This window comes from Lissotriton helveticus, chromosome 1_1 (assembly GCF_964261635.1).
Source record: "Lissotriton helveticus chromosome 1_1, aLisHel1.1, whole genome shotgun sequence".
Taxonomy (NCBI): Eukaryota; Metazoa; Chordata; class Amphibia; order Caudata; family Salamandridae; genus Lissotriton; species Lissotriton helveticus.
In genome coordinates this window covers 1,312,080,294-1,312,102,723 of record NC_136057.1, presented here as the reverse complement: position 1 = coordinate 1,312,102,723, position 22,430 = coordinate 1,312,080,294, and the positions used below count along the sequence as shown (strand labels likewise).

General features: G+C 50.8%; 1 protein-coding gene across 1 annotated transcript in view; it reads right to left on the bottom strand.

Moving 5' to 3' along the window:
* LOC144823236 (transitional endoplasmic reticulum ATPase-like) overlaps positions 1 to 18,136 on the bottom strand; it is a 218,436-nt gene extending 200,300 nt beyond the window's left edge. The window contains exon 1 of the mRNA XM_078681583.1: positions 17,775 to 18,136. Coding sequence (XP_078537709.1) covers positions 17,775 to 18,121 — 347 coding nt within the window. The 5' untranslated portion in view covers positions 18,122 to 18,136. The remainder of the gene's footprint in view (positions 1 to 17,774) is intronic.
* Between the last annotated feature and the right edge of the window lie 4,294 nt (positions 18,137 to 22,430).

The following is a 22,430-nucleotide window of genomic DNA, read 5'->3' as shown; positions in this document are numbered from 1 at the left end:
GTTAGTTTTCAGCTTTCATTTCAGTTAATTTCCTGCTCCTAAAGTAGAATGGATTACACCTGTGCCGAATTTATTGCGAGTCCATTCAGTTCCTTACAGCCTGATTCATCAAGCTGATTTGCGCTCGCAAAGGGCCAGATTCTGAGAATCTGGCCCTTTGCGAGTGCGATTTTTGCATTTGGGATTCATCATCCCAAATGCAAAAATCGCTATTACCGAAATCGCATATTTGCGAGGAATTGGATTTAAGGAATCTCAAATAGAGATTCCTTAAATGCAATTCATCAACCAATTAGAAATTGCGAAATCGCAATATTTGGTCGCAATTTACCACCAAGTTTGACTTGGTGGTAAATTGCGAAAATAGTGTAAAAAGCACTTTAGTGCATTTTTTTCTTTTGCATGTTACACACACACATGTCCTTTGGACATGTGTGTGCGCAACACCTGTTCAAATGTGCATTTAAGGGGTGCTACAGGGTGTCCTTTGGACACCCCTGGCACCCTTCAAATCGCTATCTTATTTGCGAGTAGCAAATTGCTACTCGCAAATAAGGAATACTCCCCATTCATTCCTATGGGCCTTTTGGCCCATAGGAATGAATGGGGAGTTTTTCCTTATTTGCGATTAGCAATTTGCTACTCGCAAATAAGGAATGTGTAGGAATCGCTATTTATTTAGCAATTCCTACATGAATACCGTTTTGCAAGTCCTTAATAGCGATTCGCTATGAATCGCTATTAGGGGCTCGCAAAACGGCCCGTTGATGAATCAGGCTGTTAGTTCGATTCAGACTGCAATTTCCAGCATGCAGTTCGTTCTTAGTCACACTGAATGTCCCGGTCAGCCTAATAATTGATTGCTTGAAATAAGCGGCTGACTAAATTGGGCTCAGGCTGAGAATCTTAGCGCTGTGCAGGGCAACAAACAGCTCCTGTGCCCTCGCTCCCAACCACACAGTCTCTTCGGGTGCGGGCTCCGAGATGCCGGTTAAAGTAACTGCATCCATCCATCAATTATGGACTGCCATTCGACAGCAAAGCCTCTGCTAGGTCGAGAAGCGTGGCGGTTCCGGGTAAGTACCAATGAACCCGTGAACCATTCTGGAAGGGTCCCCACTGCGTGTCATTGGCAACACACCAATATGCAAAAAACTATCTTCTTATGGTAAAGGAGACGCAGGGACACGGAGGGAGAGAGGGAGAAGCCTGGCTCAGTGGTTAGAGGCGGCAGACCCGGAAGCTGAGCTCGACCGTGGACCAGGGTTCGATTCCCCGCCTCGGCGGGTCTCGGGCTCAAAATTCCACGGACTCGACAATTCTCGCTCCGGTGCCTACTCGACTCACGGGGTCACACTCTGCGACTCTGGGCAATAGCTTGCTTAATCTCCACTACGGCCCCTCGCGGCGGGATGCCTGGCTTTCACCTTGTGGATACCCTGCCGGGGTATCTCACAGGGGAATACCAGGACGGGTTCCCTAAGCAAGCGCCTTGAGACCCCTGGGTGATTCGTGCGCTATATAAATCGAAATACATACATACATACATACATACTTTTCTGGAGCCGTTTATTTAAACACTTGGTATGACACGTTTCGGTGAAGCCTTTTTCAAATGCCACGGGTGCTGTTGATTCCCTGGTTTCTCTTCCGTTAGTTTTCAGCTTTCATTTCAGTTAGTTTCCTGCTCCTAAAGTAGGATGGATTACACCTGGGCCGAATTTTTTGCGAGTCCATTCAGTTCCTTAGTTCGATTCAGACTGCAATTCCCAGCATGCAGTACGCCCAACGAGAAAGGCTCACCGTGCTCAAGCGGGTCTGTTCAAGCTTGAATCTCGAGCTTGTTATTGTCAGAAGGAAGCTTTGCAGGCTGCAATTCAGGACTGGAGCCTGCAATAAGTTCGCACTTGATAACTGTAAAGCAGGGCAGCCCTAGCACGGAACACAGTGCATCTACCCACTGGGGCTTAACATTTGCATTTTAAATATCGGTGAGTGAACATCGCATCCACTTGGAAATACAAATTACGAACACCATGAGGCATCGGGAATGCCGCGCCCACACGGGCAGGTGTTTTAAATTGACTTTTTACTATGCTTCCCGTGGCCTTTCTCAACTGTGCTTTCCTGATTGTTTGGATATATATATATATATATATATATATATATATATATATATATATATATATATATATATATATATATATATATATATATATTATATATATATATGTAATCTTCCACACATTGCTCTTTTATGGATATATTAATGATGTTCTATATTCACTGTGTCCTATGATGCTGCTATATGGTTTATTTACGTATGATATATTATTTATTTATTTGCGTACTTTGCACAGTATTGCGTCTATGTTTACCGCCTATTGCCATGCACTGTCACTTTAAAAGTCTTCTTCAGGGCTGTTTCCTCTAAATTCAATCTGTAATTCTTTCTTCCCTATCGCCCCAACTATGGTGTGCTGGGGGTTGGCATTTGGATAAAATCAGATCTCCGCGTTTTCCAACTGAACGCCAGATACCTTATTAGAATGAAGACGTGATATCGTCTCAGGAGGAAAATACCCAACTCATATTTATGTGGAACATAGTACCATACAGCTGTTAAAACACGTTGGAAAACGCGGAGATCTGATTTTATCCAAATGCCAACCCCCAGCACACCATAGTTGGGGCGATAGGGAAGAAAGAATTACAGATTGAATTTAGAGGAAACAGCCCTGAAGAAGTCTGTGGTTAAACACCATTACAGACGAAACACGTGTCGGCTAGAGAATTTTAAGAACGTTTACCACGTGAAATAAAAGAAGAAAAGAAGAAAACAGCGACTTGTTATTTGTTCATCTTACTATTTCCTTTTTGTTAGCTCAGGATATATGTTGTATTTTGCTAATAGGGTAATGAGATGATCATGCCTGTTGGTTGTAGACAGATGGCCTAAACCTTATCCTTGGAGCTTTCCATATTGTTTGCAATAATACTGATATCACTGTGGCCCAGCGCAACTGTAACCCAGCCATCTTTTCTCGCTTTGTTCACTTTAAAAGTCTGCCTGCCTGGTTAGCAGTATGTCATGTGATCAAGCTTCTTCCCGAGGCGAAACGCGTCATGGCGGACGCGCTGGCATTAATGAAATAAAATAAAAAGCACTTTATGCACCAGCTATTGAAGGGTCTGCTCTTCGTCATTGTGTGGGACTGACAGCGCGAGCTGTGTGACGATCTTCAGGATATCTCTGTACCAAAGGCTTCCACGGTACGAGTTAGACCCCTCCTCGAGCAGGGCAATGCGGCAGGAAGCAGCTGATCTGGATTCTTTTCGGGTTTCAGAGTGATATGGTCTCCGGTGAGGAGTAAGCCGCTACGAGCCCCTGAGAAGCCGTGCATCGCCTGCCTGGGTGAAAGAAGCCAGAGTGTCCCGCCCCGGGGCTCCGGAGTGGATTCCTGGCAATCGGTCCCAGGTAGGACTTTCGGAATTATCAGTGGGGAGTGAGCGCGGTACCGGGCAGGATATTTGTTAAAGTCCCAGTAGCCGTTTTCCAAGGTGCAGCAAAGGACATTGCCATTTAATTAAAGCGTATTAACTCATGTCCGCTGACGTACTGCGCAGCCGAGCAGAGGCAGCAGATTGCATGTTTCTCGATTACCCGGCCCGGGGATCGGTGAGTACAATACCAGCAAACCACAGCTCCGGGAGCCCCACCACGAGGGACTTGTTCAGGAAATTGGAGCGGTTAATGCGCTCGGAACAGTCTAAGTGGTGGGAGCACCGGTCTCTCTCACGTTACCTACAAGTCAGACGTGTGCCCAGGGGGCTACGAATCACCATAGCCCCGAGCTACGACAACCCGGACCCTGCAATGCTGACAGAGTGGGCAGAGGCCAATCTGGAGTCGTCTAGCAAACTATTGCATATACTGGTCAAATATGCAGAAAGGGACCGCATCAAATTGCAGGGGGAGATCGATGCTTTGGAGCATGAATTAGCCAAACTGGAAATAACAGACCAGATAACAAAAATGAGGAATGACATGATGGTTAGGCTTAACAAGGAGGAAGAGGTCAACAAAAAGAGAAAAGCCTTCAAATTTGAAAGAGACCGTATCGACTACCAAAACGGGCAAGTCTTTACATTTGCGTGACAGTATGAGGCTGTGAAGGCTAGGGCAAAAGGAAACCGAGCAGCCCAGCGCACAGCCAGTGAAACAACGGTTACATCGGTTTCAGCCTCAGACCTCAGTTCAGCTGCCGAGAGTGATCCGGAGGTGGACCCAGCAAGAGACCCAAACTTGGGGTTTATAAAATTATCCCTGGCACAAGAAGTCAACTGTTTGTGCCAGGATCGGCGAGAAACACTGAGGCCACGAACACCTACTGGCGCAAAAAACAAAGGGCAAATACCAAGCGGAGCGAGCGGAGGAAATCCCATGCCCGCAAACGCAAGTGGAAGCAAGCAGGGGAAACGAGGTCACTGGAACCGGTTCCAGAAGAAGAACGTGAACCAACAGAATCAAGATCAGTAATAAATTTGACTGACCTCAAGCTTACTGCGGGGGAGACCGCTGTCCTAAACTTAGGACTATCGTACTGTCCGCCTTGTAATATGAACTATGCGGACACTAGAATGGACATTTATAGGTTCACCCGTAAGCTAAAACTCAGCACATTTTTCCTGCTTCAACCTAGAAAGAGAAACCAGCCAGAAACAGCACATAGTCCAAAGATGGTGGACAGTGAAGATCAGAATTCTTTGGAGGAGATTTGGGCACTACAAAACGAGCAGCAGGTACCCAGGCAATTCGGGGAATGTGCCGTTAATGAATCCACAGGCCAGTGCAACACCACCTTTAAGCCGAAATCCACATTTCAACCAGTCATGGTACATGACAATTTAGACACCTACCAGGAGATTGTTGTGCAGGACTTGAAGAAATTGTACACCGACACCAACAAAAGGAGATTCTGCATCAGCAAGCAAAATAGATGCTATAATCAACTTATCAGCAAATTGTTATCAAATCATGATATTATAGTGAAACAAGCTGATAAGGGCGGTAACGTTGTCCTGTGGCCTCGACAGATGTATCTAAGAGAGGCGGAGGTCCAACTGGGGGACTCTTCATGCTACCGAAGAAGTAGTATTCAAAATCTGAAGACGGCATGGGTGGACCAGCATTCAAAATTGCAGGCCTGGAGGAGCACTGGTCTTTCAGGAGGAGGGGATACTGTCCGGCTCCTACGACAGATGGAATCACGTTTCATAATCAAATTCCGGACAAAACACCCTAAAGGCATGAACTTTGGAGAGGATCTCCACATACACCTCGAGTGAATTGGAACTCAGCATGAACTCTAACTGATTGTAATAGGGTACTATACCCAAAACTGCAGTAAAGAAATCTTGAACTTACAAATAAGCCCCAAGTGTAATTAACTATGGACGCTAAGTACTATACTTGCACAATCAGAGCACACCAGTCCTTTATCTGTTTTTAAATGTATTGTTTAAATATAATGCTTGTAAAACTACGTATCCCATAATGCCACCTTATGGTCAACATGGGGCAGTATATAAACAAAAAGCAACAAGCATTGAAAATGCAATAGGTCTCGCAATAGAAGAGTTTTACCTTTTTCGTTTTGCAAATGGATGAGTGGCGTTGCGTGGATGAGTGGCGTTGCGTGGATGAGTGGCGTTGCGTGGATGAGTGGCGTTGCGTGGATGAGTGGATGTGGTGGATGTGGCAGTGGATGTGGTGGATGTGGCAGTGGATGTGGTGGATGTGGCAGTGGATGTGGTGGATGTGTCAGTGGATGTGGTGGATGTGGCAGTGGATGTGGTGGATGTGGTGGTGGTGGGTGCGGTGGTGGTGGATGTGGTGGTGGATGTGGTGGTGGATGTGGTGGTGGATGTGGTGGTGGATGTGGTGGTGGATGTGGTGGTGGTGGATGTGGTGGTGGTGGATGTGGTGGTGGTGGGTGTGGTGGGTGTGGTGGTGGGTGTGGTGGTGGGTGTGGTGGTGGATGTGGTGGTGGATGCGGTGGTGGATGCGGTGGTGGATGCGGTGGTGGATGCGGTGGTGGATGCGGTGGATGTGGTGGATGTGGTGGTGGTGGATGTGTTGGTGGATGTGGTGGTGGATGCGGTAAATGTGGTGGTGGTGGATGTGGCGGTGGATGTGGATGTGGTGGTGGTGGATGTGGTGGATGTGGTGGATGCGGTGGTGGTGGATGTGGTGGTGATGGTGGATGTGGTGGTGGATGTGGTGGTGGATGTGGTGGTGGTGGATGTGGTGGTGGTGGATGTGGATGTGGTGGATGTGGATGTGGTGGTGGATGTGGATGTGGTGGTGGATGTGGATGTGGTGGTGGATGTGGATGTGGTGGTGGATGTGGATGTGGTGGTGGTGGTGGATGTGGTGGTGGTGGATGTGGTGGTGGTGGATGCGGTGGTGGTGGATGCAAAACAAAATGTAACACAAGCAACAGCGCATGCTTGATGCCAGGCAAGACCTAAAAAAGACTGAATATGTCAACAATGCATCTCGAGATTCATACAGAACTACCTAATGTACTTCACCAGATACAAGGAAACAATTAACTGCTACTTCGGGCAAATCTCCAACAAGATAAACAAGCATTTGCAATGTAATAGGTCTCGCATTTACGTGAGTTTAAGCTATTGGCATTATAAATGACAATGCCTATTATTTAAGTTTTAAAAACGAAAACAAAACTAAAAGGCATTGTTATTTGCAATGTGAATAGCTCAAACTCACGTAAATGAGGGCACCTATTGCATTGCAAATTCTTGTTTGTAAATATGCCCCTTAGTTCTGTGGATTCCTCGGACAGCTTGGGAGACTGGAACTGTTCCAAATGCTAAGAGCGTCGCAATAAATTATCTGCCAGGTAAACGTTAGTAAAAATAAAGAATTATATTCAAGAATTCTGCTCGAGACAGCGAGGTTCTGAAAATTACAAATTCAACTCCAGGGATAGAAAGATCTGCGCCATTCTTGTTTCCAAGGAGTTGCCAGAAACAGATTTATCCTACGGAACGTGTATTAAGTAAGGGCCCTTGTGTGTGTACTTGCTAGAAATCTGAAGGAGAGCTTCTTACATAACCGAGGGCAGGACGAGAGAGGTGGTGGGGGGGGGGGGGGGGGGAGAAGACGGACAGAAGGAGAGAGACCGACATACGAGGAGAGAAGAGGGGAATCTTGAGGGAGAGAAAAAAGAAGGGACAGAGTGGGGGAAGAATCAGAGCAGCTAGTAAGTTGTATAAATATGAGAGCGAGAGAGAACGAGGGTGAACTATAGAAAGAAAGAGGGCTGACAGACAGATATAGTCAGAAAACGAGATTACGAGTGAAAGGGAGAGAGAGATAATGAGTGAATGGGAGAGAAGGGAAAATGTATAGAAAGAATATTACTAATAGTCTTAAATAAAACTGAAGTCCCTAAAATAGATTCAGGTCAGGGCCTCACAGTGCTTGCGCGTGCGCGCCTTAGAGCTTCACTGTATGTCCAGCCCCACCCCATGAGCACAGGCACATATAAGAGTTACACGTATAAGGCTGGCAGGGTCTACTCCTGCACATTTTATCATGTGACTGAACTCCAAGGGTGACCTGTCAGTCAAACAGTGGTTAGAGGATTACCCAGGCGCTCTCTGACCACATGCAGAGACCCGGACAATATCAATGAGGATTCTCTGGGGAAACCCAGCAGCTCAACAGACCTCACTACCAAAAAACGTAGAGAACATCTAATTACAGCGATAAACTCCACCAATACTATCGAAAAGAGAGAAAACAGAAATAAATGCTCTCAGTTGTCTACAGGCTTGAATGATGAAAGGAGACTGGTGAGAGCTCTGGAACACAAGGTAAAACAAGCACGTGAGTGGTGCGTGCGTGGGCGCTAAAAGTAAAACAAACGAGTGTCTGGTCACCCCCAAAGCAATGCCTAATATTGGGAATACTCACTGTTACCTGGCAGCGTAGACTGCCTCTGTGCTCACACAAAGCGATACACGAGCGCAGGCGGGCTCGCGGCCCTTGTCCTTCTACTTCCATGGCCCTGGTCTGCCCCCTGTCCTCGGGCTCGGGTCGTGCGCAGCTGATATTAGACCCGGGTCCTTGTCCGTGCTCTCTTTCTGTGGCGGGCGGGCACGCGCGCGCTCGCTCAGTGCGTAAGAGGGGCGCACTGGGCCTTGTTCTCTCACGCATCTGTATAGGAGGCCGAAAGGGGGCACGCGCCGGCAGTCAGACAGACGGACGGACCAAGCGCCATGGAGCCGCCGCTGCTGCTCGCCGCCTGCCTCCTGCTGCTCGGTGGGGCCCGCGCCGACCTCTCAGGTGAGTGCGAGGAAAGAGGGGGGGGACATCTCACCCTTGGGGGGTGGAGGCGGCGGCGGGGGGGGGGAGTTGGTGTCTGTATGTGTGCATGTGTGTGTGTGTGTATGTGCGCTCGTGTGCCCGTGTGTGTGTCTGTGTGTGTGCTTGTGCGAAAAGCAGGGGCTGTGTGTGTGTATGCATGAGGCGTCCAAGGAGAGAAAGAAGAGACAGGAGAGGGTGAGCGCGCGACCTGATCCCATTGCGGCCGGCTGCGTGCGCGTAACAGCCTCTTGTCCGCTCTGCCTACTCCTTGAAAGTAAAACGCGTGAAACGATTACAAAAGACTCGCTCTGCGACTGCAGGCCTTTGGCCTGCAAATCGCAGTGCGAGACCTAAAAAGGGACTTGCTGACCGTGAGAAAAGCCGTGAGGCTGAAACGCGTCGGTGGAGTGTTTGTGTAATAAAGCTTCTAAATAAGTATCCAGTTGTGCCGCCCTCCTTGTGTTTCAAAATTAATAATTGGGCTTTGATCAAGCCTTTGGGCCGAGCACACGCTGTGGAGCGCTCTCATGCATGAAGGATCAACTTGTGTGAATATATATATATATATATATATATATATATATATATTTTTTTTTTTTTTTTCGCTGCCATTTACAAAGCTTCATTAAAGATGTGGCAGAACCTCCACCCTGAGACCCTCTCCCTCCACCCCCCCCTTCTGTTTTACTCTGTCGCGAGCAGGCAGCTGACCTCCTCCCATGCTTCCTGAATGCCGCGCCCCGGGGGAAGCAAAGTCGCAGACTAGTCTTCCCCCGGGGACATTCGCGCAGGGATAGGACAGGCAGGGGAAGGGGAGGAGTTAGCCCACAGCAATCCCGGGAACAACAGGGTGAAGCGGTATAGGACAATTGGAGACGGCGAGATTCTACACACATGGGTCAAGAAGGACGCCCCATGGTATTAATGCTCACCCGCTCCACGCAACAACTTCGACCAGAAAACAAACATGAACAATGCATGCTGGGACTGGTAGGAGTTTGCCTTAATCGCGACCTACCTGAAGCTGAATGTGTAAGGTATATTCCTTTAAGGAGCGGGGCTCAAAGCAACCTATCAGGTGGGGGCAGGTATTTCACCTTAGAAGCATGACCCTCCCTGAATCATTCTTACCCCTGGCGCTGAAGAAGGCAGACAACGTGCCGAAATGCATTCGCCCTTTGGGGGCTTTTGGGACTGTTACTCGCCTGTGTTTGAGAATTAAAGCTGTCTTCCATGATTGCCCTGCTGTTGGTCTCTTCACTGGGTCTTTGGATGCGGTGTGGAATTTTGATATATATATATATATATATATATATATATATATATATATATATATATATATATATTTTCGCGGCCATTTACAAAGCTTCATTAAAGATGTGGCAGAACCTCCACCCTGAGACCCTCTCCCTCCACCCCCCCCTTCTGTTTTACTCTGTCGCGAGCAGGCAGCTGACCTCCTCCCATGCTTCCTGAATGCCGCGCACCGGGGGAAGCAAAGTCGCAGACTAGTCTTCCCCCGGGGACATTCGCGCAGGGATAGGACAGGCAGGGGAAGGGGAGGAGTTAGGTGGGGGGTATAAGGCACAGGGGAGGAAGGGGACTTCCTCTTCCTGTTGCCTGGCACCATCGGGAGGGTTTAGCGAAGGGAGCGTAGGATAAGTTAGGTAGGCCTGGGTTTTTGTAGCGTTCGGGAGTTGCTTGTCGGCAGCGGTTTCCAGTTCTGAGCGGGAAGCGTGCACTTTGGCACAATGTCGGGAGTCCCCGCAGACGAGGTAAGGGCAGCATTACTGCTTCTAGCCAAGGCGGGCAGGGAGGATCTACTCCAGCCTGGGGTGCTTGACCAGGCTTGGGTGGGCATCACTAGGACCCCGCGCGCGGCCTCGGCTGGGGTCGCGGCGGCGGTATTTGCATGTCAGGATGACGCTCGGCCGCCCTTGCAGCAGGCGGCCGCGCGCGGGAGGGGCGGAACGTTGAAGGACTCTGCGAGGGGCGGGAAACGCAAGAGCCTGCCCGCGTGGGTTTTTCCTCCGCTGAAGTTTGTGCGTGGGGGCCCGGGGGACGGTACTGGGGGTGTTGGCCTCTCTACCGAGTTGCCGGAGGAAGCGCCTGGGCGGGAGTTGGTACAGGGGGGGCGGGGCCTAGTGAGTTGCCGGCCGGGGAGCCAGGGGAGGCTCTTGGGCCTGGATTGGGCCCCCAGGGGTATGCTGTGAAGGGGGAGCCAGAGCGGGGTGTGCTGCAGACACCTGATCAGGGCCTTGAGGAGGAGGTAGTCGTCCAATGGGATGATACCCCCATTGATTTGTCGGTCAGTTCCAGGGCCCCCACGCCAGCCCCCTCGGGGCGGGACTGGGCCGGGGCAGGGCCAGTGGGTCAGGTGGGGTTGGGCACGTCTGACTCTCGGGGGGTTTTGCCCCTGGCCTTGGTACAGAGTGGGTTTTGCCAGCGAGAGGGGTTTTTTCTGGGCTACGGCCCACCCCCCTCCTTTCCACATTGGGGGGGCATGGCCTGGGAAGACAGGGCCAGGGAGCAGAGGATAGTGGCACAGCTGCAGGAGGCCCGGTGGGCCGAGCAAACTAGGGCCCGGGTGGGAGCAGTCTGGGGGACGGAGATTGAGGGGCCTCCCACCCCAACCTCTGAGGAGGAGCGGGAGGCGGCACTGGAGGAGGAGAGTAGGCGAGGGCAGGTCAGGAAAGGGAGTGCTGGTGAGCCCAGGGGCAAGAAGGCAGGTGTAGGGACGGCCAGGACGGCTTTGAGGCCCGATGGTGCTGGGGCCCTCTCAGGCTGGAGCGACCTGAGGGGCGGGTGGGGATCCAAGCCGGCGGCTGTCGGCAGAGCCCGGGGGTGCCTGGCGGGGCGCAAGACGGCCCTGAGACGCAGGACTGAAGCAGTAGGGCGGTCCGCGGCGGCTGTCTCTCCTCTGCGGGCCCGGGACAGGCGGCGCTTGTGTCGAATGTGTCGCGTGTGTCAGTTGGTATGCAGAAAGGCGTGAAGAGGGCAGTGAAGGACGTGTTGAGTGCGACGGTGGAAGTGGAACCAGTGCTGGAGTTGGATTATGGTGACGAGAGTGATGAGCTTGAGGAGGGGGAGGTGCGGGATGACGCAGCCGGCTGGGTGGACAACAGCGAGCTTGGTGTTTTACAGGCCCAGACGACGACGAAAGGCAAGGACAAGGCGGTGGCGGCTAAGGTGTCGACGCCCGCAGAACGGCCCCGGGAGCTGCGGCCCGCAGTCACAGGTGAGGGGTCTTGGTGGTCGGCCTGGGATGACGGTCAAAAGGGGGGTAGGAAGAAGGCGTGTAGGTCGGTGGGCGTGGGGGAGGGGTCGATCCGGGAGCCTGAGACGCCAACGGGCGAGCCACCTGTGGAATGTAAGAAGGTGGATGGTAAGTCAGTGGCTACGGCCGGGGTGCAGACGGACAAAGGGGACGATAAGGACGATAAGGGGGTGAAACTGCCGAGGAAGCTCCCCTACATGGGTCTTGCGATGCCTTTGGGGTCGCATTTATCTGAGAAAGTAAGGACGAGGATTGGAAGCATGAGTTTGTAGATGTCTTTAAGCTCTTGCATAGGGAGGTCCAGGCCAAGGAGGGCTCAAAGGAGGAGGAATGGGAGCTGACTAGGCGGCCCGGGGTCCCGGTGACGATGGAGAACTGGACATCTGCGTTCTTAATATATGCCAGTATTTATTGTGAGAAGTATTTGGATAGGGCTATTGTATTGCATTGCTGAAATACATGGATATCATTCGCAAGGCGCAGATGCAGTTTGGGGGTTTCGTCTGGTTGAGTTATGACAAGGAATTCAGGGTGAGGGTTAGTGCGAACCCGGAGAAGAATTGGGGGGAGGTGGACCAGGAACTCTGGGTGCAGTGGATGGCGTCCACACATTCGACTGCATCCACACATACGGCCAGCGGTTTGCCGGTGGCATATCAGTCTTTTCTGCCGCGTCCTGCCCACGGTGGGGCGGGGGGAGGAGTGGTGCCCAATAACCTCACCACTGGTCAGCCCGGGAAGTCTGGAGGTTATGCGACGGGGGCCTGTTGGAGCTACAATCGGGGGTACTGCTCGAGGTACCCCTGTAAGTTCAAGCACGAGTGCTCCAAGTGCGGCGGGAAGCATGCCCTCACTCAGTGCCTTACACTTGTCACCCCCTCGGAACAGTGGCGGAATGCCAAAGGACGGGGCCAGCCTGGCCAGAAGGGCGCCTACACCGGTTAGGGTGGAGGTGATGGCCCCGTGGCTCGCGTGTTACCCGGACCAGGAGGCGGCGGCGCGGCTTTTCTGGGGTTTCACGGAGGGCTTTAGGGTAGGCTATCAGGGTCCCAGGGTGCGTAGGTGGCAGACAATCTGCGGTCTGCAAAGAAATTGCCGGGAGTGGTAGCTGCTAAGCTGTTGAAGGAGGTTGAGGAAGGAAGGGTGGCTGGCCCGTTTACCGATTGGCCTTTGGAAGACCTGATCATTTCTCCGCTGGGGGTGGTGCCGAAGAAAGAGGAGGGGGAGTTTCGGATGATTCACCATCTCTCGTGGCCGGAGGGTCAATCTGTAAACGACTTTATTGCAGAGGAGGACTCGAGGGTGCTGTATGCGTCAGTGGATGATGCGATTCGTTTGGTGAGGGTGTGCGGGACGGGAGCTGAATTGGCGAAATGCGACATCAAGTCGGCCTTCCGTTTGCTGCCTATACATCAGGCGGATTTCTCGCTCCTGGGAATGCAGTTTGGGGGGGCCATCTACGTGGACAAAGTTTTGCCCATGGGGTGCGCCATCTCATGTGCCTTGTTTGAACTCTTTAGTACTTTCCTGCAGTGGGCAATGGTGGGATCTAGTGGGTGCCGCGAGGTAACCCACTATTTGGATGATTTCCTCTTCCTAGGTAGGGCGGATTCTGGTGATTGCGGCAGGGCCCTGTCGCGGTTCCAGGAGATGGCTTTCCACTTCGGTGTGCCTTTGGCGCCAGAAAAGACGGCTGGTCCCAGCTGTTGCTTGACGTTCCTGGGGATTGAGTTGGACTCTGTGCAGTGGCTGGCGCGCCTTCCGGGGGCCAAGGTGACTGAGATACTGTCATGTCTCAGGTGGGCGATCGAGGAGAAGCGGATTGCTTTAAGAGCGGTGCAGAAGCTGTTGGGCTTCCTGAACTTTGCATGTAGAGTAGTCAGGGCAGGGCAGACATTCTGTAGGCGGCTCGGCATGGCCATGTCGGGGGCAGTGCTTCCACTCCACAGAGTCAGGATTTCCATGGGCGTGCGGGCTGACTTGAGGACCTGGTTGACATTTTTGACGGACTTCAACGGGGTGTCTCTGGACTTTGATGAGGAAAGGGCGGTTTGGCAAAGTCAAATTTTCTCGGATGCAGCTGGGTCAGCAGGGTTTGGCATCTTCTGGGACGGGAGGTTGGCCTGCTCACTGGTTGCAACAGGGGAGGAGCATTGCTTTCCTGGAATTCTTTACTTTGCTGGTGGCACTGGAGGTTTGGGGGAGTGAGTTTCGGAATAGATCCGTGCTTTTCCACGTCGACAACATGACGGTGGTGGAGCTGGTGAACCGCCAGAGGGCCAGGGACCTGAGAGTGTTGCGTTTGTTGCGAAGATTCAGGCTGGCTTGCCTGCGTCTGAATGTGGTGTTTAGGGCTAAGCATGTCCCTGGGCGAATAATGACATTGCGGATGCTTTGTCTCGTTCGCAGTGGCAGCGGTTCCGGCACCTGGCACCGGGAGCGGATATGTGCAAGACCAAGCTGCTGGACGGCATCTGGGCCTTGGGGGAGTGAGGATGATTGGCCTGGTGGAGCGTTCAGTTGCTGATACCACAAAGAGGACATATCGGCTGGCATGGTCAGAGTTTGGTGCATTCATGGGGTGGAGTCAGGAGTCAAGTCTGTGTGACCGGTCAGAGGTGGAACAGGGCGTGAAGCGTTTTGTGCTGTGCTGTATAGATAAGGGATTGACTGCGGCTACGATATCTGGGAAACTGGCAGGGATCTCCTTTTATTGTACTTTGTTTCTGGGGTTAGATCCAACAAAAGATGTGATTGTGAGCAGGATGCTCCGAGGTTGGGGTAGGGAGCGTAGGATGGGGGGAGGGTAGACCGCGGGAGGCGGTTACGTTTGAGCTGTTGGTTAGGCTGGTTGTGGCGTTGCCGGAGTGTTGCTATGATCTTTTTGAAGTGAGGATTTTTCGGTTGTGTATGGTGTGGATGTTTTTTGGTGGGTTTCGGGTTTCTAAATTGTTGGGCACAAGGACGCGGGCCGGTAGGGTGTTTGAGGAGATTCGTGTGGATGGGGGGAGCTTGGGCATTTGGTTGGGATACTCCAAGACGGATCAGTTGGGTTGGGGTAAGTGGGTGTGGTTGAATGAGGCGGATGGCGGGGATGTGTGCCCGGTGGCCGAATGGCGGGGGTTCCTGGGGGCCGCACGTGTGACGCAAGGTGAAATTTTCTGTCATGCATCGGGGGCACGAGTGGCGGCTGGCCAGTTGTTAGCGGTATTGCGCATGGCATTGCGAGGGCTCGGTTTGGAGGCATCTGGTTTTGGGACCCACTCCTTTCGTATTGGGGCTGCGACAGCTGCGGCCCGCTTGGGGTGGTCCTGGGATAGGATTGGGAGATGGAAGTCGCGCTGTTGCGAGAGGTATGTGAGGAAGTGAGTCGGTCCTGAGGGGAGTCGGTTGGCTGGAACGTGGGTTGTGGTTTTGTGCTAACATATTTCTCTTTCGTAGGTTGCGTGGGCGGACCAGGGAACAAGACGGTAACCTGGATTGTGGGGCACTCCTTCGTACATTGGGCATCTAAGTACGCGGAACAGCAGGTGTACGGCCGTAAACTGGGACTGAAAGGACATTTACATGAGATACACTGGTGGGGTAAAGGAGGCATGCGATGGGGGGGCACTACTGCCCTTGCTCGCAAAATGGTCCCGCAAAAAGGATGCCCGGACCTGTTGATTATTCACCTGGGAGAAAACGATTTGGTGCAGCTGTCAGGTTTGGCGCTTGTGCAGCTGATGCAGAGGGATCTGGAGGTATTGAGGTCAAGGCTTGCAGGGACTTGCATTGCCTGGACGGAGTTGGTACCCAGGAAAATGTGGAGGGGGCAATGAAACACGGTGCAATTGAGAAAGCACGGAGAAAACTCAACAGGGCAATGAGACTTTTTTGCGGGGACAAGGACATTAAAGTGATATCACACGGAGGCATTTGACTGGAGGAACCTTTAGTTTTCAGGGACGACGGAGTGCACCTGTCTCGACTGGGGAATGCATACTATATGATGGAGATGAGAGATGTGGTGAGCAAGTTGTGGAATGAGGCGATATGGTGTTGCAGGGAGTGAGTGCGGATGGGTGCAGTTTGCGGAGGGACAGCGGACCTGTGGGGGGTGGGGCAGGGAACCGCCCTACAGGGGGATCCCTGGTTGGCAGTACTTTGAAGGGAGAGGGGGGTCAAGAGCGGGCACACCCATCCCTTGGGGGGGAAGTTTGAATGGCAGCTAGAGGCATGACTGGAAGGTCACAAGGATCGGGCAGAATGACAGGTGATTGGTGGATATGAATGAGGTACGGTATGGGGCATGGAGTGGTTCGTGATGATGTAGAATGGGTGAAGCGGGTGAGAAGTGAAGTGTTCTGGGGGTTTGAAGTTATTTAGTTGTTGATGTTATTGTTATGTAAGATTACGCAGCCTGGTCTAACAAAATGGCCTTTTACGCTTAAACACTGCGTGGTCTGTTTATTGCGCGATGCCGGGCCCCGGGGGAAGCAAAGTCGCAGACTAGTCTTCCCCCGGGGTCATTCGCGCAGGGATAGGACAGGCAGGGGAAGGGGAGGAGTTAGGTGGGGGGTATAAGGCACAGGGGAGGAAGGGGACTTCCTCTTCCTGTTGCCTGGCACCATCGGGAGGGTTTAGCGAAGGCCACCCACCCGCCCTGCAGTTGGGGGTGTTGCGGGTTGGTTTTATGGCGTGCCAGTTTAGGCCAGAGCTGCGCTAGGCGGTACTTTGAAGGGAGAGGGGGGTCAAAAGTGGGCGCACCCATTCCGTGGGGGGGGGGTTTGAATGGCAGCTAGATGCATGACTGGAAGGTCACAAGGATCGGGCAGGATGACAGGTGATTGGTGGATATGAATGAGGTACGGTATGGGGCATGGAGTGGTTCGTGATGATGTAGAACGGGTGAAGCGGGTGAGAAGTGAAGTGTTCTGGGGGTTTGAAGTTATTTAGTTGTTGATGTTATTGTTATGTAAGATTACGCAGCCTGGTCTAATAAAATGGCCTTTTACGCTTAAACACTGCGTGGTCTGTTTATTGCGCGAAGAAACAGGTCATTCAATTCAATAAAGCAAATCAACTTAGAAGGTGAGGCGTCTCTTAAAAGGAGAGTAAAAGTTATAATACTGCTTTGCAGAATGACTTTACCTTCGTCCCAAAAACCGGGGAATTTCTTGAAAATGAGGGAAAGCGTTGGGACGCCTGGACAGTCCTTTCAAATTAACACCGGGACTGTCCAGGGAAATCAAAGACGCCTGGTCACCCTACCTTGACACCATGATTAAGTACATCAATTTACTTTTGAACCAGGACATTCAACGCCACCTCAGATCACATGCAAAGCACAGTGAATAAATAATGCGATATAAAAAAAATTGTAAACAAATACACTGATAAAATTAGCTGGGAATGGCCTCGCCTCAGGTGTGTCCGTGAAATTGACCTGAATTTGTGTCCTCAATTTTGATCCCTTGCCCTGAATGCCTACAGTCCTGCCCTGAGTTTGCCTCCATGTCAGCTTGGTCACCCTACGGGAAGCATTCATGTATACCAGGGACTATTCGTGTTAGAACAGCATTTCTTAAGGTGCAGTGAGGACGGTGCTAGTTATTATGGACAGGGAAACGCTTATTTTGCTGTATCATTGTCAGGGTACTTCAATTGTGTATGTTCCACTTGAAAGGTACATGCGGGGTCTATTCTTCAATTAAGGCCCGGCTACGCATTTACGGGAGGGAGCCTATTCTTGTACAGAACAGCTGTAAGTGAAGCTTCCAATTAAGTAAATTTTGAAATACAGCGATGTGCAATGCTTCCACTGCTGGGGAGTTTGTGTCCCGGAGGCCATTTTTCGTGTAGAGGGATAGTGATTTTGGTGGACAGGCAGCGCGGGCCATTCTTCACATGTGGAGTAGGGGGCCCGGCTGAGTTGAACAATATATATATGTTCTTAAGCTATAAGCTGGGGTGACAGTTTGTTGTTTTTGCTGCAGCGGAAATTCTCAGGCTACTCCTCTCGCCCCTCCCTCTTTCCCTGGAGGCGGCGCCTCGGCTCCCCCCGCCCCGGCCCTCGAGCACCTGTCACGGTGCCAGGCTGACGAGCGAACTTACTCTCCGGCCGAAGAGGCCATGGCGGCCCGGGATCCGAGGCGGCTCTGCTGCGGGGAGGGGGCCCGACCCTCGGTGTCCGGGTTCTCCGCTGCTCCGGAAGTTGTCTCACTGCTCCCCGGGCTTTGAAGCCTCCTCCCGGGTGTCTGTCTGTCGGCTCTCCAGTCCCGGCTGCCTGCTGTCCTCTCCCGTGCTCCCCGCCTCTCTCTCCCCCCGCGCGACCCGGGCAGCTGATGTTGTGTTATTTTTAGCTGACTTTGGACGGGGTCCCAGAGAGAGAGCGAGAGAGAGGCAGGCCTCACCCGGCCCAGACGAGACACAAAACCCTTAGTCACCGTCATCTGCGCCATCGCGGGGCCTAACACCATCATCGGGGTCTGACACCGTCACCGAGACCGACAGCCGTGCTGACACCGGCAACTGGACCTTCACTGAACCTAGGCACCGCCATTGCGCCCTGTCACTAGTGTCACCCTAATCTTCTTGACGCCTTCCACGGGGGCTTAACATCACCTCGGTATGATATTAGCTGGCTTACCACTGAAGCCTGACCCAGTCTTTGGGGACTTGACATCATCACCAGTGTTTGACACTGTCACCAGATACGCGCACCATCACACAGCCTGAAAACATCAGTCACCTGTGCCTAATGCCTGTCACCTTCACCGGGTCTGCACAACAGTATGGAGGCTTGACTGTCACTTCGGCTGTTACTATGGCCTCACAAAGTAAACCTGGGGCTTAACATCAACATCAAAGGCCATACTTTGTTGAGTTCTTGCGCTGGCACCATCAGAGGACTAACACCAGGTCTGAGGCTGAGCCGGGCATAACGCGCAACTGGTTCTTAACTCAGAGCCTGATACCTTTACCTGGGCGTTAAGCATGGCTTGACAAAGTCACGTGGGTGGGAGGTGACCCAATCACTGAGGTCAGACCCCATTGCTAGGAACCTGACACCATAATCAGGGCCTGACACAATCACCAGAGCATCGCTCCATCACATTTACCTGGGCTTGACACTGCCACTAAGTTCTGTCGCTGGGTTATCACCAGGACTATACGTGAAGGCTATCCCCATGTACATAAAGAATACCCCCCATTTGTACATGAAGATCAGCTCCTAGCTGAACATAAGAAACTGCATCCAACTGTGCACAAAGATTACCCATCTGCTGTAAAAGAAGACTGCCTCTTCAACAGTGTATGACGAATATCTTCCTCCAAACATGAGGAATAGACTTGGCCTACATGAAGAATATCCCCTTTTATGAACAAATAGCCCCTATGGTACATGAAGAACAGCCACTCATCTCTATGTGAAATCCCCCACTGTACATGAAGAATTATTTTGTACAAGCCTTACTGTGCAAAGAATATCCTTACTGTACATGAAGAGTAGTATCCTCTGTACATGAAGGCTAAATTCCCTGCTATGAATAATAAAACCCGAAGAATAGCCCTGCTGTACAAAAAGAATTAGCTCCTATATATGAAGAATTGCCCCTATTGTATCGAAAGAATAGACCTCTATCTGTGAAAAATAGCTCGCAATGCACATGAAGTTTAACCCTAAATGTGCATGAAAAAGAACTCCCAAGCTGTGTACGAAGAATATCCCTACTGTAGTTGTAGAGTAGTCTCCCATCGCCAGGGCCTGACACTCATCACAGACGGTTGGATACATCATGACTGGGAGTCTGACATGGTCATTCAAGGTCTGACTTCATCACCTTCACTCTTGCCTGCCACTGTCACCGGGCCTACCAATATCACTGTAGCCATAACCAGGTACTTTCGGCCTACCAATATCACTGTAGCCATAACCAGGTACTTTCACCCTCACGGGGCATCTCACCTTTAATGGCGCTTGTGCCCGACACTATCATCAAGGCCTGACCCTATCACTGTTTCCATAATCATCAGTGTGGACAAGAAAATGTTGCCCTTACTGAAGCTCCACACCATCACTGTGGTCTAACACTACTGAGGGGGCTTTATCACTGTGGGGTCACATGGGCCTGATGTTCATGGGCACCATCACCGGGGCCTGACAATGCCCCAAGGTTCATGTAACTGTTGCCAGGTGCCTGACGTAGTTACCGGGGCCAGCATTGCCTCTTGAACCTAATACTGTCACTGAGGCCCGACACCATAGCTTGGTACATTGCTGGTGCCTTACACTGTCGTAGGATGCGCCCTTGCTCCAATGTTGTTTAATTTATACACAGCGGACATGTCGCGGGTGCTCACCAATGCTAATCTATTCTCCCCAAAAGTCGGTAACACAAAGATCACAATATTGCAATATGCGAACGATATCGTCCTCGACAATTCAGAAATAGGACTCCAGAGAGCATTAAACTCTCTTCACCTATACAATAGTGTAAATAAACTGAAAGTAAACAAAGCAAAAACAAAGGTTCTATCATTTGGAAGGACGCTACAAAAAATAAATAACAATTGGTCCCTGGGTCCCCTAAAAATCTTTGGAGCCAAATCCGAGAACTATTTGGGCACATGGTTTTCTGCAAATGGCGCATCAACAACACATAAGTATCACTTAAAGAACAAGGCAGCGTTGATAACCACAAGACTGTGTCAACTACATGCAGCCCTTGAAAGTCCTTCCTCAGCACCAATTAGAAAGGTACTCAGGGCAGTATTACCTACGGCAGTGAGACCTTTCCAGGTCAACTCACCAACACCATCAAAAAATCACATCTAAAAATATACAAAAGAGTGTTCAAATTGCCCTGTTATACCAGGGGACCCTTGGTGAGACTTGAATTTGGCCTGGAGGGCATCACATTGTCAAGTATGGGGTCTTTTATAAAGTACTATCACAGATGCATCACAGCAACACCGGGTACCCTGAAAATTATTTTGCAAGAGATCTTCAAACATAAAATCAATCCAAGGTCTACTTACTTAAGGATATCAGCAGAAACCCTACAAATCGACCTGACCACTTTAAATACTTCTTCATTTACGTTCGCTGCAATAAAAAGTATAATGAAAAAACAGACTAGATTACTTTCCAAGACCATGGACCTGCAAAAAATTAATACCACTCCACCACTAAGGGCCCTGGCAGCATACAACAATGAAAGTCAAGTTGGACTTAGGGCACAACCTTATCTCAATTGCACTATAGGGAAAGCCTGTCTGACTAAAATCTTAGCAGTAAAGATGCTGGCACTACTTTTTTTTACTTACTTAATCTTTATTTCGATCACAGATCATAAAAGACTAGGACTGTCTCAAGACTTCTGGTTTCCTAACACATCATTTTTACACGTCGACATCGACATCCACATGGAGGATAGGAATTTAGATAGAGCAAATACTAGAGTGGGGGATAGATCTGTCTTTAGGACTCTATAAGCGGGTAGAAAAGTTCTGAATCCCAGGTTCCTGAGCAAGGGGACTAGCCAATATTTTCTACTCCTTTCGTATCCCTTGCAAAAGAAGACAACATGAACGTCATTCTCCTTTGAATGTCCACAAGCCGGGCAAGTTTCTGAAGAGGAACAAGAAGACCAGGATGCTGTGAACGATGCTAGGGGAAGCGTTCCATATCTCCATTGGAGAAATAGTTTCCTGGTTAGTTGTGGAGAAATGGCATCAAGGACACTTTCGAGATGGTAAAAGTCTTTAGTTTGTGTGAACTTGTTGGACAGCGACCCCTCCCGGGCACCGTCCATGGCTCTAAGGAGCATATGATCGTAATAAGTTCTCGTCAGTGCCTTTTTTGGGATCCTTGGACACATATTAAGTGGGTCTGTCCACAGTTCATGGAGTCCGATTGCCTCCAGCGTTCTCCTGATGTAGGTCAGCCATGGCATTATTTTGGCATTAGGTAGCTCCAGAAATTCCTGAAGCTCAGCTCTATAATTTGAGAGGTCTGGACTACTCCATAGACGCCGCCAAAATGTCAGGGGCTTTAGGCCCAGCTCCTCCGTTATGGGTCGAATGTCCAAGTCCAGTCTGAGCGGGAGTAATGGTGTACTCTGAGGGAGAGCAACAATCTGTCTCAGGAATTTGTTTTCTGTTAATAATAATTTGGATGATGGAGTGTGCCCCCACAACTCACCCCCATACGTGACACCGCCCCGGGCTTGAGCTTTGTAAATGTGTATTATGGGGCTAAGTGGACGGAAGGGGGATTTATTCGCAAGTCTGATAGTACCTCCCGCCAACTGTGCCAGTTTGATGTTCACTTTCGACTGGTGGGATGACCACGTTAGGTGTTCATTAAGAGTGATCCCATGGTATTCGATTGTGTACACCCGTTCCAGTTGGACTTCTCCTAACCTTGGTGGGGAGCGATTATGCGGCTTCGGGTTAAGGATCATATATTTGGTCTTTTGGGGGTTGATTTCCAGTCCTCGATCTAAGCAGAACTGTAGAAACCCGTCCAAGACACGTTGGATGCCCATGGGGGATTTGGACAGCAGCAGGGTGTCATCCGCAAACATGATTGCAGGCACCCTGCTGCCAGTCAGCTTAGGAGCATCGGTGTTGGGAATCCTGGTTAGATGGTCCACTATCCCGTTCACAAAGAGGCAAAACAGGGTCGGTGCAAGCACACAACCCTGTCTTACCCCTCTGCGAACGGGAAACCTTTCGGTTAGTTTGCCTCCTCTGCCACACCTA